Consider the following 19,415-nt stretch of genomic DNA (forward strand, 5'->3'; position numbering starts at 1 on the left):
GAGACATCCGTTGGTTCCTGGGAAGGCTGAGGAAGCACCCTTGTTAAGGGGTGTGTGCAGTGTTGAAATATTAGCTGCTGTACTTGCCAAAGAAGTTCCTGAGCCACCCAGAGACTTTTCTCTTCAGTCCAACCATGTGTTGTTCACCTTGCCCCAAAGGTCAGTACTAATATTAACAAGTCACTGGAGAATGGAGAAATTAAAACCAGCTATTGAGGTGAGCAAGATCTGGATTTTTTGGGACAAAGCTTTATATTTATCTGCCTCTAGTGCAGTATGGGCAAAAATCCCTTGCTTGAAAGCAATCTGGTAACATGAAGAAAAATGTTCATTTCCCTTGTCCTAATTAACCCACTCCTGGGATTTGATCTTTAGTCAGTAACTCCCAACGCATGGAAAAGCTCAAGGCACAGAATTTTAATTACAGAGCTGTTTTTCTGATAGCAGTAACTAGTGACCTTTAAGTCCTCTGGGGGGTGGGGGAGGGGCAGCCTCCTGTGGCTCTTTGTATAGCCATGAAGATGATGGCTCAAAGGCTGTGAAATTCTGAGGGTGTGTATATTCAAATGGGAATAACTTTGTAGCAATTTTCAGTAAAAAAACAAAAAACAAAAAAAAAAAACCCTTAGGATGCAAAGTTACAGTTTTCCTGGAAATTGGGCGATTCCTGTTAATTCTGTTTCTGTGGTCACAAAAAATAAGTCAAGAACTCATCCCTACTGCCCTGCTTATTCATCGATTTGCTAAATATTTATTCCGTTATCATAAAAGGTGGGTCAGAGATGGCCACTGCATTCAGGCTGGGGCCGGTCTAGTGACAACGGAAATCCATGGGGTTGTGCACTGTGGTAAATGCTGTGCCGGTATGGACCATAAAGTGCAGTGGTGCCCACAGGAAAAGACCTAAACACAGAGGTGTGTGGACAAAAAAATCAATTGTTTACCTGATTAAGAAGGGTTTAAATCTTGGCTCTACCACTTCTGTGAGGCTGAGACGAATTTATTCAACTTCTACTTAGCTTCAGTGCCTCTTCCTGGATTATCCTAAGAATGAAAGGACACGGTATAGACAGGAAAACCATAACTGCATGGGGAAATACTATTCTGGAGCTTAAATGGTCTAGGCCTCGATTTTGCTCATCTGAGAAATGGAGCCAAATGCAAGTCTGCCTTATGCTTTGAGAGTCAAGACAAATATGGCTATACAAGGAGGATTTGAGGCAGTCTCCTTCCTCCAGACTCCATTAAAACGGAGGCTAGCTAGTTTCTTAATTGCTTAACTGAGAAAGTTCCCTTTGCCACTGCCCAAAAGGACTCCAGGGTCTGCAGAAGCCCCTCAGCCACCGCCAGGGGCCGCTCACTTAAGCCAGAGTCCTGTCTCGATCCGGGTAGGGCGTTGGCTGAGCTTGTTTCCCCAGAGGCCTGCCCCTTGACAAAGGGACAAAATCCCATTTGTCAGTAACCTGGCGCATCAGGGGGTACTTTTGTAGTAGAGAAAAGCAGTCAGACTTGGGCGTCCTGGCCAGCGTGCGGCCAGAAGAGAAGGAGCCCAACCAGAGACGCGCCTCTCACCAGTTACTCTTCCCAGGTTTTGGTCTGGGTCTTGCTATGTAGCCCAGGCTGGCCTTGAATTCATTACTGACCCTGCCTCAGCTTCCTGAGTACTGGGGTGACAGGCTCGTATGATCAAGCCCGGTTTTCCTACAGCCTCCACCTCAGTTCCGTCTCCCGCCTAAGAGAACTGAACTCGAAGTCCCGCCCTGCGTGCGTCCTGCCGTCGGAGGGGGCGGAGGGGAAGGTGAGAACGCCCGTGGAAACGCGAGAGGAAGGCGGGGAGCCAGCTCACTTCCGGGCAGGAATGCATTTGCCCGCCTAAGCTTCCTTTGGGAAAACGTACGGTTTACCAAAATGCTGCGCGTGGTAAGCTGGAACATCAATGGGATCCGGAGTCCCCTGCAAGGCCTTGCATGCCAGGAACCCAGCAGCTGTCCCACGGCCTTGCGACGCGTTTTGGACGAGCTGGATGCTGATATTGTCTGTCTCCAAGAGACCAAAGTGACCAGTGAGCATTCGAGAATCCAAGATCTCTACGGTGTTTTCCTTTTGATGCTAACCTTTGTTCTGTCTCATTTCGCGTTTCGTTTTCCTATACTTAGAATCCTTATACCTTATACCCATCTGAAAGCCTGGTCCCTTTTCTTCCTAAACACCCCCACCCCAGCTAGAACCCCTAATTCCTACTCCTGGCCTGCTTTCCCCGTTGAAACCCTCATACACAGATTCCCACTCATTCTATAGCCCGAACTCGGGGCCTTGGATTTTCTCCTTTCATTCTTCTAAGCCAAACGCCTCAGTTTTCCATCCCTGCCCCCCCCCCCAGTCCTTAATCCCCACCTAATCTCTGCCCTTTGCTCAGACTCTTAATTTCTCCTTCCCATATCTCCAATTCCTCTTTTCTCTCCACCTCAGGGCCCTAGATTCATTCCTCTTTGATATCTTACCTCAAATTTAGACCTAATTTCTTCTCCCATAGTTCCCAGCTCGAATTCCCTAATTCCCTCTCCTACCTCCCCACCCTTCAGGTCCCCAATCTCCACTGCCAGCATCTGTGAGTACTTTAATCTAAATCACAAGACTTAGCTCTGATTTGCCCTCCTCAGCTTCCCTATCTAATTTGAATATAATTTTCTTTCCTGACTTTCCCATCTCTCTAGCTCCTGTCAACATAAACACTTCTCCTGACCCCCAATTACAGCTCTGATGTATGCTAGCCTATAACTGTAATTCTAGTCTTTCATGGGTCCACAGTGCTAATTTACCTCTGACCTTATATTTAATTTTTTTTGTTTTTTTTTTTTTTGTTTTTAGGAGATGTACTGACAGAGCCCCTGGCTATTGTTGAGGGTTATAACTCCTATTTCAGCTTCAGCCGCAGCCGTAGTGGCTATTCTGGTAAATGAGGTCTTCTGGGGTATTTATGTTAGCATTGGTGATGGAGAAAAGGAATGTTTTGGTATTTAATAAGAAGGTAATATGTTTTGACTTTTCATTTCCAAAGCAAATGCTGCTAATCTTAGGTTATATGAAACCTCATATTTATGCACCGGAGTTTCCTTTTGTCCCCCAGAAGTATAGTAATGTACTTCTTCTGAGTTAACTGTCTGAGCACTGGACCTTAACTGCCAGGGTTCAAGTCCTGGCTCACATCCTCTCTCTGTGTTTTCTGGCAAGTTAATTTACCTTTGTGTTTCAGGTTTTTCACTGAGAAAATAAGAATAATGGTTATTTTCTAGGCTCTCACAAGGGTTTAGACATAGTCTTGCATGTGGTAATAATGATAGCAAATTTTTCATCAGTATTTGCTATGTATGTGTAAAATACATTATTATTGTTCTTGTAAAATATAACATTATTCTGTGGCTTTTTTTTTTTCCGAGACAGGGTTTCTCTGTGTAGCCCTGGCTGTCCTGGAACTCACGCTGTAGACCAGGCTGGCCTCGAACTCAGAAATCTGCCTGCCTCTGCCTCCTGAGTGCTGGGATTTAAGGCATGCACCACCACCTCCCTATTCTGCGGCTTTTTAAGAGGAAACTGAGGCCTCAGATGCTTTAAGACTCTACAGAGCCATGTATGGCCCGAGTTAGGTGGATTGTCCTTACATTTTTGAAACAGTTAAATATGACAAAGATAACCAAAGCTGTTCCTTATATGGATACGCTTGGAGTGGGATAGGCTGTACAATGATATATTGGCTGCTGACCCCGTTCAGAATGCTCTTGTCCGTCCCCAGGTGTGGCTACCTTCTGTAAGGACAGTGCTACCCCAGTAGCTGCTGAAGAAGGCCTGAGTGGTGTGTTTGCCACCCTGAATGGAGATATTGGTTGCTATGGAAACATGGATGAGTTCACGCAAGAGGAACTCCGGGTTCTGGATAGTGAGGGCCGGGCCCTCCTTACACAGCACAAGATCCGGTAATAGCCCATATCCTCCTCCTACAGGCCATCACTGGTTCTAGTCCTTGTGTCTAGAATATAAGGCCCATTCGATAGGTATGCAGTTGCTATAAAAAAGTTCCCAAACTTGCCTTCCTGGATTTTAGTCCAGGCTGGGCTGAGTGATCTTGGAAAATTCATGCTTCCTTCTGAGCCTTGTGTTCCCCTCTCTACAGAGGGAGACTGGCCTGGAAGAATAGCTTTTTAATTACCATAGGCTCCTCAAAAATAGCTTAGCCAGCACAGAACTCATCATCCTAAGTTGGTTTCTTTCTAGGTATCTTATAGTCATGATTGGCGGCATTATCACCCAGTTTACCTGAGTATTATGCCCTCTTTGCCTTATCCAGAGTCTATCCCCCCAAGACTTGCTCATTTATTTCTCCCAACTCTTTTTTCGTTCATCCCATGGATAACCATTAACTAGAATCTGCATGGTGGGTGGATATGAAGGAGAGACTTGAAACCGACCTCTTTTGTGGGGCTCTTTTCTCCCAGCACATTGGAAGGGAAGGAGAAGACTTTGACCCTGATCAATGTGTACTGCCCTCACGCGGATCCTGGGAAGCCTGAGCGGCTGACCTTCAAGATGCGCTTCTATCGCCTGTTACAGATGCGAGCAGAAGCGCTCCTGGCAGCTGGCAGGTATATTGTCAATCTAGACAGCCAGGTTTGGTTGAACACATCTTGGTGGCTGGCCTGTGCCATGCTCTATGATAGGACATAAAATTTTGTCTTTGAGGTCCTTTCTACTCTAGCATCAAATACTGTCATGCTGAACTGACAGCCCTTGTTGTCTTAAGAACTGGAAGGACAGAGTAAAGTGACATGAACTCTGAGCCTTGTACTCTGGCCACTCATTCTGTCTCTTCCCTTACTGGTAACCTCAAAGGCTCTCTGTTAACAGTCTTTTGTCAAATGCCTGTGTGAATCCCTACCCTGTAGAAGATCTTTGAGGACAAGATAAGGTGATGGTACTAAATGCCTAGTTCCAAGGATAGACAGGAGAGTGGGAGTAGGTTAGAGTAATCAAGGGGGGCTTCTTCCAGGAAGTGGTATCTGAGCTCAGCTTTGAAGGGTGAGAAGGATGGCATTAGGTAGAGACCATACTCGCATCTTATAGAATTGTGTCAACATTGCGGCTCAGTATTTGGTTCAAGATGGGAGAACGGAAGAGGCACTTTGCTATGAATAATTGGTATCTAAGCCTATATATAGGTGGGAGGTAAGCCTCTCTGTGCTCTTGGCCCCGGGAGAAAAGTATATGGGACTCCTCTTTGTTAATGTCCAGTTGACAGTCCCACATTGTGTTTTTCAGTCACGTGATAATCCTGGGGGACCTGAATACAGCCCACCGACCCATTGACCACTGCGATGCAAGTAGTCTGGTAAGGTTCCCTCTAAACCATAGGCCCCAGTTTTGTTCTGTTCATCCAGTCAGCCAAAACTGGGAGTTTGGCACCAGAGGTAGTTTCTTTTATGGAAAAAATAATGATTAGTTTGAGTATATATTTTTTTCATTCTGAAATTACATGTGATAATTGTACATATTTATGAAGTACCACATAAAATTCTGACATGATAGTCAAATGGGGTAAATTGCTGTATTCATATTCATCTCCTCAAACATTTGTCTTTCTGTATGGGCATTCAAAATTTTTTCTACTACCTGGTTTGGAGTATATAGTAAATTATGACCAGTTATTGCTATACTGTGGAGTACAAGGCCTTTTTTTCTCCTATCAAACTGTTCACACTAGCAAGCCACTATATCCCTTTCCTTCTGTCTCTCCTGGACTCTTGTGACAGCTATACTGTGTTCCATGTGATTACCTTTTGAGACTGCAATACAGGAATGAGGTCACATGGCATCGATCTTTATGGGCTTACCTTGATTTTTTTTTTTTTTTTTTTTTGTGGTTTTCTGAGACTGGCTGTCCTGGAAGTCACTCTAGACTAGGCTGGCCTCAAACTCAGAAATCCACCTGCCTCTGCCTCCCAAGTGCTGGGATTAAAGGTGTGTGCCACCACTGCCCAGCTCTTGCCTTGTTTTTAAGTCTTCCAGTTCTGTTCATTTTGCTGCAGACGACAAGAAAAATCTGTTCTTTCTGGCTAAATGGTATTGTACTCTGTATGCATATTATATTTTCTTTCCTTATTTATTCATTAATGAATATACAGGTTGCTTGTGTATCTGGGCTGTTGTAAATGATACTGCAGTGAACGGGAGTTCAATTGTTTCTTTGACAAGCTAATTTCATTTTCTTTGCATATATATCTGAAGTGGGGCTTCTGAATCATGTGGTGGTTTAAACTTTTCGAGGACCTTCCACACTGTTTTCTAAAAAAGATGGCAATAATTTGTATTCTCCCATGAAAGTTCTCCTTTCTCTGTATCCTTGTCAACATCTGTTTCTTGTCTCTGATAAAAAGCATTCTAATAAGGCTGAGAAGGAGATGCTACTAACTGTACTGAACTTGGTTCCCAGTTCCTCAATAATTATGTTAAACATTTTGTCATATACACATTGTACACTAGTATATTGCCTCTTTTTTGAGTTTTTTTTTCAGATTATATGCCCAATTTTTCAATCGGACCTGTTTTTATTATTCAGTTGTTTGAGCTTCTTATATGCTGTGGATATTAATCCTTGTCAGATGAGTATTTTAAAACTGTTTTCTCCTGTGTCTTTGTGCTATTGATTGTTTCCTTCACAGTGTAGAAGCTTTTTAAATTTTATGTAGTCCCACTGAAATACTATTCTAAAAGAATTTCCATTTAGTCTTTGATTCAATAGACAATTCTGACCTTACCTTGACCTGGCCCTGGCCTATATGCTGGAAGACATGTCCAATCTTGCTCATGGACCCTAGACCATTCACAAATATAAGATACATTGTTGTCCAGTTCAAATTGGTGTCTTCAGGGTTGCTGTAGCATCTCTAGGTAGGCAAGCAAATACAACAGTCAGATGGCAAAATGTGCTAAATTTTTAGAGGTTGGCAGAAGCTTTAGGGTATGGGGAACTTCATGTCTCATCTTTTTTTAGTGTATCATGGGAAGGAGGGTGAATGGCAGGAGGTGGGGCTGCAGAGTCCTTTGTGGGCATGGTGAAGATTTAAGGACAGCTTTCCTGTTTGTAAAGCAGCCTTTTACCTCAAGGTGCTTTCTGGTTAGGTCCCTGACTCCATTTCCATCCCCAGTGTCTCTGCACACTCTCTTCCTCGACCCACTGAAACAGTTCTTTTCATCCTAGCTCTTTTCACTCTCACCCAAATTAGCAGCCATCCCTCTTCTTTTTTCTCATGTGAGCCTTCATTCCCTCTAAGCCAGTGTTTCTTGAACCCTTAACTGCATATTAGAGCAAATATATCAATACCTTAATACTACACCAAAACAGTGCAAGAAGAATTTCTTATGTGTAGAACCAGGGTACTGGGTTGTTTGAAAAGTCCTACAAGACTTTAACATGCACACAGGCTTGAGAAATACTACCCCTAGAATAGATAAAAAATTCTTCAACTTGACCATTCTCATAGAAAGGAGTGCTTTGCTAGAAAAACAAGCTGCCTGCCTTTTCTCTGCTCCCATGTGAACTCAAAAGGTATGGGGATTTCTCCTTGCCTCCTGGCAAGCAGGCAGCTCTTCAGAGGCAGTCACAGATGGAGCTTTTGAGTTATAAAGTGAGGTTCACATAACCCTGTCCCTGTGTTCAGTTAATTTGCTAGAGCAAAGTAAGTACTCAGACAGCCACTATAACTTACGTCTAAAGTTAGCTAAAAAGAATATTTAAAATGATGTAAGCAGGCGGTTAGATGAAGAAATACATGCAGAGGAAGGTCTAAAAGGGCCCTAAGTATCAAGCTCATATTATTCCTGTGGAGTTGGGGTGAACCATTGTCCCAGCGCACATAGGAGTCAGTCTTCGTTTGTCTTCTTGTACCTGCATGTGATCCACTGTTCAGCAGCTCACTGAGCCTTGTTGTTTGGGGTTTCATGGAGACCTCACTGCATGAGGATAAGTGTTGAAAGTAGGATAGGGAAACCCATCAAGGTCTCTGGAGGTTTTCATCATTCTGTCCTTGGTGGTTCAGGCACGGAGCCTCTGGAATGAGGCTCTTGTTTTGTTAAAAATGGATAGTTTTAATCTATGGTATCTCCCAGATCCTTCTCTCCTCCCTACCCATCCAGTTGTATGCCTTCTTCTTTTTCTTTGCAAAACAGGGGAAAAGACAGAATAGAACAAAGCAAATAGAAAAAAAATAGAGTAGTAGAAGCAGAGAGAGAGAGAGGGAGAGGGAGGGAGGGAGGGAGGGAGGGAGGGAGGGAGGGAGGGAAGAAGGGAAGAGAGAGAGGGTGCGGGAGGGGGGAGAGAGAAAGAGAGGGTACATCAAAACACAAAATTACAAATCATAGTATGTTAGCAAAAGGCTAGTAAGGTTTTTAAAAATTCCCAGACAAAGATCTACAAAGTGAGTTCCAGGACAGCCAGAGCTATACAGAGAAACCCTGTCTCGAAAAGCAAAAAAAAAAAAAAAAAAAAAAAAAAAAGATCTACAAAATACCATTGTATTTGTTTTGTCTTGGCCACCTACCCGGTCTTCAGTGTGCTTAATATAACCAGAGAGACTCCATTTGAGAGAACTACTTTTCCTTTGTGAGTAGTTACCTATTAACTTTGTGATCAGGGATGGGAGATCATGTCCATTTCCCTCCCCCTTTCAGTGCTGGATTCCATCTGACTTGGACTTGTAAGGCCCTATGCAAGCTTCCCCAGCCTTTCTGAGTCCACATGTGAGTGTGGAGGAAATTGTTTTCTTGCTGTCTTCCATCTCCTATGGCTCTTACAGTCTTTCTTCTTTCTCCTCTGTATGTCTCCCTGAGCCCTGAGGAGTCAATGAAGACACTCATTTAAGGACTGAGTGTCCCAAGGTCTTTCATTCTCTACACATTGTGCAGTTGTGGTTCTCTGTATTTGCTTCCCTATTCTGCAGGTGGAAGGACCTCTGATGATGGCTGAGCAAGGTACTGATCTATGGGTAGAGCAGAATGTTGTTGGGAGTTATTACATTGTTGCATTCCTTTAGCAGAACAGTAGTATTTGGTCTCAGGTTCTTGGCCACCAAGGCAATGTCAGGCATGGATTCCATCTCACGGAGTGAGCCGTAAATCCAACCAGAGAGCGGTTGCTTACTCCCATGACTTTTGTGCCACTATTGTACCAGCGCATGGTGAACGTAGGCTATCATGGTTAATCAAAGGGATTATAGCTGAGTTGGTCTTTACCTTTCTCCTTTGAAAGTATTCAGAGTACCTTCCAGTAGCATGAACACTAGGGGTGAATAGTAGGGATGAAGGCTCTGGTTAGGCACCAGCTTGACTTTTCTGTTTTCAGTGAGATATAGATGTGTTGTCTTTGGCAATAGGGCTTCATCATCAATTTGTAGAAAGCATTCAGTTGCCTTGGGAATAGCCTGAATTGTTTGAGTGTTTCCCTGGGGTTCCATTGGCCAACAACTCAATTATATGTAGTCCATTTCTGGTACTAGAGGTTTCAGTAGCAAGAGATATCTAGTTAGGGCTTTGTTTCCCCATTATTTGATGATTCCATCTATATTTCTTTCGTGTGTGTGTGTGTGTGTGTGTGTGTGTGTGTGATAATAAGCTTCTACTGTAGAGGCTTAATATGATTCCTTGGATGAGCTTTAGTTTTAGCTGTCATCATATTCTCTTTTTGATCCTCCTCTTCCTCTTCTCCATTTAATCCTCTCATTTCAGGTCCACCACTCTCCCTCCCTCATCCTGTCTCTCCATAACCATAACTGTATTCTACATATTGTATTCCCCCTTCCTTGGTAAATCCTCCCATCCCTCCTAGTCCCTTACTCAATAACTAACCCCTAGGACTATACAATTGCAGCATGCTCATTGAAGGCTTAAAAGGTAACCTACCCATATAAATATGTATACATATTTGTCTTTTTAGGTTTGGGTTACCTCAGTCCGGATGACTTTTCCCCTAGCTTCATCCATTTAACTATGGATTTCTTTTTTTTTTTTTTTTTAGATTTCATTTTTATAGCTAAGTAATATTACATTGTGTGTATGTATCACATTTCCCTTAGTCATTCATTTGTTGATGGACACCTAGACTGTTTGCAATCATGGTTGTTATGAATTGAGCAGGAGTGAACACAGATGAGTAGTGTCTCAGTAGTAGCATGTAGAGTAATTTGGATAGATTCCCAAGAATGGTGTGGCTTGATCTTGAGAAAGATCTCTTTGCACGCACACCAGTGATGGATGAATGCTCCTCTTACTTACCCCACATCCCCAGCAGCATGAGCCCTCATTTGTTTTATTAATCTTGGCCATCCTGACAGGTGTAAGATGAAATCTACAACTGGTTTAGATGTGCATTTCCCTGATGACTAAGGATGTTGAACATTATGTTAAGTGTTTCTCAGTCATTTGGGTTTCATCTTTTGAGAACTCTCTGTTTAGGTCTGTACTCCATTTTTAAATGGTTTATTTTATTGATGTCCAGGTTTTGGTTTTTGTTTTTAGTTCTTTTATATATTTTAGACCTTAGTCCTCTATTGATGTGTATTTGGTGAAGATCTTTTTCCTTCTGTAGCCTACTGCTTTGTCCAAATGATGGTGTCCATAAAGCTTTTCAAGTTGATGATGTCCTATTTATTAATTGTTGTTCTTAGTAGGTGTGCTATCGGTTTTCTATTCAGAAAGTCTAACTGTGCCATTGAGTTCAAAGTTATTCCCTCACTTTTTCTTCTGTCAGATTCAGGGTTTCTGGCCTTGTGTTGAAGTCCTTTATTCATCTGGAGTTGAGTTTTATACAGGTGTATAAGTATGTATCTATATGCATTCTTCTATATGCAGACATCCAGATTGGCCAGCCAGTTTGTGTATCTGGCTTCTTTATCTAAAATCAGATGTCTGTAATTTTGTGGGCTTATGTCAGGGTCTTCACTTCTATTCCTCATTACCTTTTTTTTTTTTTGGTTTTTTGAGACAGAGTTTCTCTGTGTAGTCCTGGCTGTCCTGGAACTCACTCTGTAGACCAGGCTGGCCTGGAACTCAGAAATCTGCCTGCCTCTGCCTCCCAAGTGCTGGGATTAAAGGCGTGTGCTGCCACGCCTGGCCACTTCTATTCCATTGATCAATATATCTGTTTTGTTTGTTTGTTTTTGCCAATGCCATGCTGTTTTTATTACAATTGATTTGTAGTACAATTTGAATTTAGAAATGATGGTAGATACCTCCAGTAGGTTTTTTTTTTTTTTCATTGTTCAGGAATGTTTTAGCTATCCTGAGTGTTTGGTGTTTCCATATGGATCTGATTATTGTCCTTAGCATTTTTATGAAAATTTGTGTTGGAATTTTGATGGGTGTTGCATTGAATATGTAGATTGCTTTGATTAAGATAGCCATTTTCACTATATTAATCCTATTGATAAGTGAACATGGAATATCTTTCCATCTTCTGGTATTTTCTTTAAGCTCTTTCTTCATTGACTTTAAGTTTTTAATCATACAAGTCTTTCACTTGCTTGATTAGAGTTACCTCAACATACTTTGTACTATTTGAGGATATTGTGAAAGGTGTTGTTTCCCTGATTTCTATCTCGGTCCATTTGTCATTTGTATATAAGAAGGGTACTGATTTTGTATCCTGCTACTTTTCTGAAAGTATTTGTCAGCTGTAGAAGTTTTCTGGTGGGGTTTTTATTATGTATATTAATGTCATCTACAAAGAAAGATACTTTGATTTTTTTCTTTCCACTTTTTATCCCTTTAATCTCCTTCTGTAGTCTTAATGCTGTAAGTAAATACTGTATTGAATAGGTAGGAAAAAGTGGACACCCTTGTCTTCTTCATTTTAGTGGAAATGCTTTGAGTTTTGCTTGGTTTAAGTTGATGCTGACTGGGCTTGTTTTAAATCACCTTTGTTATATTAAGGTCTGTACCTTATATCCCTAGTCTCTCCAGGACTTTTTTTCATGAAGGGGTTTTGGATTTTCTCAGTGGCCTTTTCTTTATCCAATGACATGATCATGTGGTTTTTGTCTTTCAGCCTGTTTATATGGTAGATTATATTTATCAATTTACATATGTTGAACCATCCCTTTATCTCTGGGATGACGCCTACTTAATCATGGTGGATGATCTTTTCGATGTGTTCTTAGATTCACTTCAAAAATATTTAACAAGTATTTTTGCATCTATGTTCATAAGGAAAAATGGTCTGTAATTTTCTTTGTTGGCTTTGTATGGTTTAGTTGTCAGGGTAATTGTGGACTCTTAAAAAGAATTAGGCAGTGTTTCTTCTGTTAAGAAGTCTTGGCATTAATTCTTGTAATGTTTGGTAGAATTTTGCACTGAATTCACCATGCCCTGGGCTTTCTTTCATTGGAGACCTTTTAATAGTTGTTTCTATGGCCTTCACCAGGGGTTATAGGTCTGTTTCAATTGCTTATCTAGTCTTGATTTAACTTTGGTAAGTGGTATATATCAAGAAATTTATATATGCAGAGGACCTAACTCAAACCCATGCAGGCTCCCCATGAGCTCTGAATAGTTGGTTCTGAGGGTTGTGTTCTCGTGGTGTCCTCAACCCCCCTGGCTCCTACAATTTTCCTCCCCCTTTTCCATGTAGTTCCTGAGTTCAACCTAATGTTTGGGTGTGGTCTCTGCAATCTGCTCTTATTAGCTGCCGGAGGAAGCCTCTCTGTTGGCAATTGGCTATGTCCCCTTTTCATGTCTAATTTTTTATTAATTTGGATCCTGTGTCTTCTCTTTTGGTTAATTTGAATAAGGTTCTGTTGGTCTTACTTTGTCAAAGAACCAGCTTCTTGTTTTATTCATTCTTTGTGTTCTATTTTGTTTATTTGTTTTCTATTAATTTCAGCCCTGGGTTTCATGATTTCTTGTTCTCTACTTTTCAGAGTGGTTTCTTTTTGTTCTAGAGCTTTCAAATACGCTCTAAAGTTACTAGTATGATATCACTACAGGTTTGTTTTTAATGTGAGCATTTTATGCTGTGAGCTTCCTCTAAGAACCACCTTCATTGTCCCTAAATTTGGGTATATTGTATATATTCATTTTCATCCAATTCTAGAAAATCTTTCATTCCTTTCTTGATTTCTATCTTGGTCCATTTTTATTCAGTAGAGACTTGTGCAGTTTCCATGACTTTGTAAGCTTTCTCTTGTTTCTGTTGTCGGTAGCTTTAATTTGTGGTAGTCTAATAGGATCTAGGGTGTTACTTCAGTTTTCTTTTTTCTGTGGAGACTTGTCTTATGACCAAGTATGTGGTCAATTTTTAAAGAAAGTTCCATGATACTCTTCTGTGTTTAGGTGAAATGTTCTGTAAATATCTATTAGGTCCATTTGATTCTGACTTTATTTAGCTCCAGCATTTCTCTGTTCATTATTTGTCTGGATGAACTATTCATTGTTCAGAGTAGTGTATGGAAGTCTCCCACTATCAGTGTGTGTGTGTGTGGGGGGGTCAATATGTCATTTGAGCTGTGGTAGTATTTCTTTTACAAACTTGGTTGCCCTTGTGTTTGTGGCATCAATGTTAAGAATTCAAATGTCATCTTGGTAAATTTTTCCCTTGATGAGAATGAGTGTTCTTCCCTATCGCTTCTGATTAATTTTGGTTTGAAGTCTATTTTCTTGATATGAAAATGGCTGCACCTGTTTGGTTCTTAGGTTTATTTGCTTAGAATTCCTTTTCCAACCCTTTACCATAATGTGATGTCTATCCTTGATGATGAGGTGTATTTCTTGGATACAGCAGAAAGATGGATCTTGTTTTCAAATCCAGTCATTTGGTCTGTGACTTTTTATTATAGAATTGAGACAATTAATGTTGAAGGTTACCAATGATTATTGATTCCCATGAATTTGTTTCTATAGTATATTTTTCTCCCCTTTTGATCAGGGATTATGCATATCTTGAGTTTTCTTGGGTCTGCCTAACCTCTTGAGATTGAATTCTATCTTCTGTAGATTATGTTTAAACTGGATTTTATTGTGGAATTCTTTCTCCATCTGTTGAAAGTGAAAGTTTTGCTGAGTATAGTAGTCTGAGCTGGTATCTGTGATCTCAGAGTTTGTTGAACATATGTCCAGATTCTTCTGGCTTTCAAAGTCTCCTTTGAGAAGTCAGATATAATTCTAACAAGTCTCCTTTATATGTTACTTGGTCATTTTCTTTTGAAGCTTTTAATATTCTTTCTTTGTTCTGTAGGCTTAGAGTTTTAATTATTATGTGCCCAGGAGACTTTTCTTTACTGGTCCAGTCTATTTGGTATTCTCTATGCCTCCTGTACTTTGATAGATATCTTCTTTGGGTTAGGGAATTTTTCTTCTGTGTTTTGTTGAAAATCACTTCTGCCCCTTTGAGCATTGTAATTTTTCCTCCTCTAATTCTCTTATTTTTAGATGTGGTCTTTTCATAGTGTCCCAGATTTTCTGAATATTTTGTGCCTGGATTGTTTTGGGGTTTTTTGTTTGTTTGTTTTGTTTTTGTTTTTGTTTTTGTTTTTCTTTTAAATCTAACATTTTCTTTAACTGAGGTATCTATTTTTTCTACTTTGTCTTGAACATTCCAGATTCTCTCTTCCATGTCTTATATTCTGTTGGTGAGGCTTGCCTATATGGTTCCTTTTCAAGTTCCTAAATCATTTCTGATTTTATGTCAGTGTGGCTTTCTTTAGTAATTCTATTTCTACTTTGATGTCTTGAACTATTTTCATTAGTTCATTCCACTGTGTGTGTTTTCACAGACTTCATAAAGGGATTTATTCATAACCTCTTTAAGGTCCTTGGACAGACATATCCATAATATATATTTTGAAGTCCTTGTCTTGTGCTTCATTTATAGTGCATTTCTCTCAGGGTTTACTATAGAAGAGATTCTGGGAAAGGCACATTGTCCTGGCTATTATTGTGTTTTTATTTTGTCTAGGCATCTGGGATTAGGAAGATTGTAATTATAGGTGTTGATATCTGGTTTTGCCTTTGTTGGATGGGTGTTCCGTTCCTTGGATTTTGTTAATCTGTCTGGGTCTTAGGGAAGAAAGTGTGATGGCTGTTGTGTATGTTGCCTTGTAGAGAGTGCTTCTGTAGGTCTGTGGTTGGCAGAGAATAGTGTTGTCCTAGGAGAGAAGACTGAGAGAGGCCTTACACCTAGAAGTAGACTTCACAGGGAGTTGGGAGGTGCTGTGGGAAGCAGGGATTTATCTAGTAGTTTACAGCAGGGCAAAGAATTATCCAGACAGACAGAAATGAACCAAGTGATGGAGTCTCCAGTGAATGAAGGTGAAGTAGGAGGAGGAAGAGATTGTAATGGAAGACAGGAACTGTAATATGATAGACTTACTTGAATCCCTACCAGCTGTAGCTACTGCAGGTTCCTGGTAGAAAGATTTTTAGGGTTTTTGGAGGCTGACACAGGAAAGAGATGGATCAGAAGGGGTGTTGAGGAAGGAGGCAAACTGGGTTTGCCACAAGCTTTGGTGGAGTCCCCAGGGAAAGGAGGCAGAATGGAAGGACTATCCCCTGCAGGTAATCTATTAGAAGGCTGGGGATGGGACCGGGGAAATTGCAGTGGAGGACAGGAAAGAGGCTGAAGTTAGCCTACTTGCTTCCCAGGCCAGAGTGGATACTGGGTTCCCAGGTAGAGAGTGTTTCTAGATATCAGCACAAAGGAACAAGAATGGGCTTGAACGTGTAGGTGAACTGTAAGGGTCCACAGGAAATAGGAAAGCTGGGTTTGTCTCAAGGTTTGGAGGAGTATCCAGGGAGTGAAGGCAGGATGGGAGGACCATCCCCTGCAAGCATTCTGCCAAAGGGCTGGGAATGAGACTGAAGAATTGCAATAGAAGACAGGAAGGAGAATGATGATGGCCAACTTGCTTCCAGGCCAGTTCGCCACTGAATTCCCAGGTAGAGAGTCTAAACTAGGGGTCCCATGGCCCTAAGATTAGAGAATCTTTAACTGGCTACCTAAATTTGAGGAAAGGTTAGTATATGTAGTCTGCCTTAGGGAGAAGAGAAGTTGTACTTTCTAGAATTTGCTTTGAGGAAGAAGTTATAATTTATAAAGCATGAATGAAAACAGATTGTATCTAACACTGCCAAAGGCCTGATCAGTGGTGGCACAGTACAACTCATCCCTGGAGTTGCTTCAGAAAGGGGATGTGGGAAGATTCCTTAGTTAGTGTTTAAGAGAGCTGTGGAAACGTAGTCATGACTCTTGGTAGAACTGGGCTAATATGAAGTGGTGACAGTGTGGCAAAGACGATAAACACTGCAAAGTAGGAGCCTTTGATCACGCCCTGCCTCATTTTGCATTGGTAATTCTTGTTCTTTCAGCTTCCTGTGATAGTACTGGATACTGTTCTGCTTTTCTCCAGTTAGTTCAGAGCTACCTTAGATGTCTCCAGCCCACCTTTATCATTGTTCCAGAAAAAAGAACAGCGCAGGTGATGGGTACAGTCCATTCCAAACAATGGCATGTGCCTGTTTTCCACCAGAGCTGCTTGTCTAGTCTTCTTGTCCTTTTCTACCCTTTCGCCACAGCCAGCCAGTCATTAGCATTTGTTCTATCTTCAAATTATCTCATGTTACGTTGTTCTGTCCTTTTCGGCATCATGCTAGTCTTAAGTATCTGTCACCTTTTACTTGATGGATTTTGGTGGTCTTATCCTACTGGAATCTTCAGTCTGGTGTCTCCTCTGGTCACTGAGATATTTTGTACCCTCCTTCCACAAGTCCAATACAGAGCTGTTCTTTGAGTTTGGAGCCCCCTATACTGGAGTTACTGCCACATGGCCTTCATATCTTCCTCCCAGATCCTTTCCCCAAAGTAAGCATCCTTTGTTATCAAGACTGTATCTACTTTGCCCCTAGCATCAATTCTGTCACAAAACAGGTGTTCTGTGACTATGTTTTTACACTAAATCAATGGGTGTATAAGTGGGTAAGCTGGATAAATGTATGGAGTGGCTGGATCAGGGATCAGAGACAAAGGCACAGACGTGGATGCTTGAATCCCCTAAGCTCCCAAGTGAAGGGAGATGTCAGTGAGGACATTGACACACATTGTAGTCCACGGTGGCCTCAAATTGATGCCAGTTTTCCCACCTTAGCCTCCTGAGTTCTGGACTTACAGGTATACCACCATGATTGGGTTTGTTTGGCAGTCTTTTGAAAAATAGTTCTGGGAATTACTTTGGTTAACTAAACAATAGATCTCCACATTTGGTAAGGTAACCACAGTATGGGATAGACAGAAGGACAAACAGAAATTTTTTTAAAGATTTTTTTTTTTTTACACCATGTATCTGGGGCGGGGATACACATAAGTGCAGGTTCCCATAGAAGCCAGGAGGCATTGGATTCCCTGGAACTGGAGTTACAAGTGGTTCTGAGGTATCTGTATGGGTGGTGGAGTCTAACTCAGGTGCTCTGCAAGAGGAGTATATGTTTTCAGCACTGAGCTTTCTCTTTAATTCCAGGCTTTGATTTGTAGCATCATTTATTTAAAAGCTCATGTTGTGGGAGCAGGAGAGATGGTTCAGCTATGAAAAATGCTTAGCCCTCTTGCAGAGGACCTGGGTTTGATTCCCAGCCCCCTCATGGCAGTTCAAAACACTAGTTCCTAAGAAACTGATGACCTATTCTGGCCCCCATGGGCACTGCATGTATATGGTACACAGACAATGAAGGCAAAAGACCCATACATAAAAGTAAATTAAGAAAGAAAGAAAGAAAGAAAGAAAGAAAGAAAGAAAAGAAACGAAACCAAAGCCTAGCTTTTCCTGGTCCAGGCTATATGACCTTGAACAGGAATCTTCTTTAGGACAACCAAATATTCTTATTTGTAAAATGAAGCAGTTAGTCTAAATTTCGTCCTGTTTTAAGAATCTAGTTTTGGCTTTTCATTCCCTTTCCCTTTCCCAGGAATGCTTTGAAGAGGACCCAGGGCGTAAGTGGATGGATGGCTTGCTCAGTAACCCAGGGAATGAGGCTGGACCCCACATAGGGCTCTTCATGGATAGCTACCGCTACTTGCATCCAAAACAGCAGAGGGCTTTCACCTGCTGGTCAGTGGTCAGTGGTGCACGCCATCTCAACTATGGCTCTAGACTTGACTATGTACTGGGAGATAGGGCCTTGGTCATAGATACCTTCCAGGCCTCCTTCTTACTCCCTGAAGTGATGGGCTCTGACCACTGCCCTGTGGGAGCTGTCTTAAATGTATCCTGTGTGCCAGCAAAACAGTGCCCAGCTCTGTGTACCCGCTTCCTCCCCGAGTTTGCAGGTACCCAGCTCAAGATTCTTCGCTTCCTAGTTCCTCTTGAGCAAGAACCTGTGCGGGAACAGCCAGTCCTGCAGCCCAGCCATCAAATCCAGGCACAGAGACAGCCAAGAAAAGCCTGCATGCATTCAACCAGGCTTCGGAAAAGTCAAGGTGGCCCCAAAAGAAAACAGAAAAACCTGATGAGTTACTTCCAGCCTTCCTCTAACCTTTCCCAAACTTCTGGTGTGGAGCTGCCTATCCCGCCTCTGGTGGGCCCTCTTACAACCCCAAAGACTGCAGAAGAGGTGGCAACAGCCACAGTTGTAGAAGAGAAGAACAAGGTTCCAGAGTCCAAAGATGAGAAGGGAGTAAGGACTGCCTTCTGGAAGTCTATGCTGAGTGGGCCCTCACCCATGCCCCTCTGTGGAGGCCACAGGGAGCCATGTGTGATGCGTACTGTGAAAAAAACAGGACCCAACTTTGGTCGCCAGTTCTACATGTGTGCTAGACCCCGAGGTCCTCCCAGTGACCCCTCTTCCCGCTGTAACTTCTTCCTCTGGAGCAGGCCCAGCTGAACAGACTGAGGCATAGGGATGTCTTCGTGTTCACCCCATGCACGGGGTCAGATGCCAGGTCCCTGCCTATGAAGGCTTCTTTTTGTTCTCTGCTTTCCCTCCACTCCTTCCCTTCTCCCCCTAATGCCTCTCCCCTTTCACATCTCTGTTTCTTCCTCTTTGCACATGGAGGAGCAGGGAACTAATTTAAACCCCTTCTACCCTTGTTAGGGGCATAAATAACATTTTGTTTATAAATAAAGGTCACGTCTTTGTTTCAGTAGACCATGTTGAGTGGATATTTTAGATGCACTCTAAAAGTTGAGTGTGAGGCTCTCTCATTTCGAGGCTTGCTTGGCCTCATGTAACCCAGTGAGATACTACCAAGGCAACATGGTGGAGCGGGGAGCTGTGCTCCCCAGGGAAGGTGAGCTCTGGGGATTATCTGCTACTCTGAGGTTGGATCAGTGATGAAGGTGGGTGTAGTGTGGGAGTGTGCATTCTTAAAAGAGTTTTCTAAGTAGTGTGTT

At 42.0% G+C, this 19,415-nt stretch overlaps 1 protein-coding gene across 2 annotated transcripts; it reads left to right on the forward strand.

The window, feature by feature from the left end:
• Nucleotides 1-22: 22 nt before the first annotated feature.
• On the forward strand, nucleotides 23-19,170 carry Apex2 (apurinic/apyrimidinic endodeoxyribonuclease 2). Of its 2 annotated transcripts, none has more exons than XM_021153121.3 (7): nucleotides 23-217; nucleotides 1,708-2,092; nucleotides 2,869-2,952; nucleotides 3,791-3,971; nucleotides 4,491-4,637; nucleotides 5,311-5,380; nucleotides 17,992-19,170. In XM_021153121.3, exons 1-7 carry the CDS (start codon nucleotides 191-193, stop codon nucleotides 18,904-18,906), a joined length of 1,809 nt encoding a protein of 602 aa, XP_021008780.2. In that variant the 5' UTR covers nucleotides 23-190; the 3' UTR covers nucleotides 18,907-19,170. The 2 variants fall into 2 exon arrangements, with proteins under 2 accessions (XP_021008780.2, XP_021008779.2); XM_021153120.3 differs by having other exon boundaries at nucleotides 1,708-2,062.
• The last annotated feature ends 245 nt before the right edge of the window (nucleotides 19,171-19,415 follow it).

This window comes from Mus caroli, unplaced genomic scaffold (assembly GCF_978045245.1).
Source record: "Mus caroli unplaced genomic scaffold, Mus_caroli_1 scaffold_5, whole genome shotgun sequence".
NCBI lineage: Eukaryota > Metazoa > Chordata > Mammalia > Rodentia > Muridae > Mus > Mus caroli.

What these genes read in the sequence shown, in the direction of transcription:
- Apex2 (XM_021153121.3), top strand. Translation starts at nt 191, where the DNA reads ATGGAGAAATTAAAACCAGCTATTGAG. An exon ending in AATTAAAACCAGCTATTGAG is followed by an intron (nt 218 to 1,707) that starts GTGAGCAAGATC and finishes GTTTTCCTACAG; the next exon opens with CCTCCACCTCAGTTCCGTCT. An exon ending in CTTACACAGCACAAGATCCG is followed by an intron (nt 3,972 to 4,490) that starts GTAATAGCCCAT and finishes CTTTTCTCCCAG; the next exon opens with CACATTGGAAGGGAAGGAGA.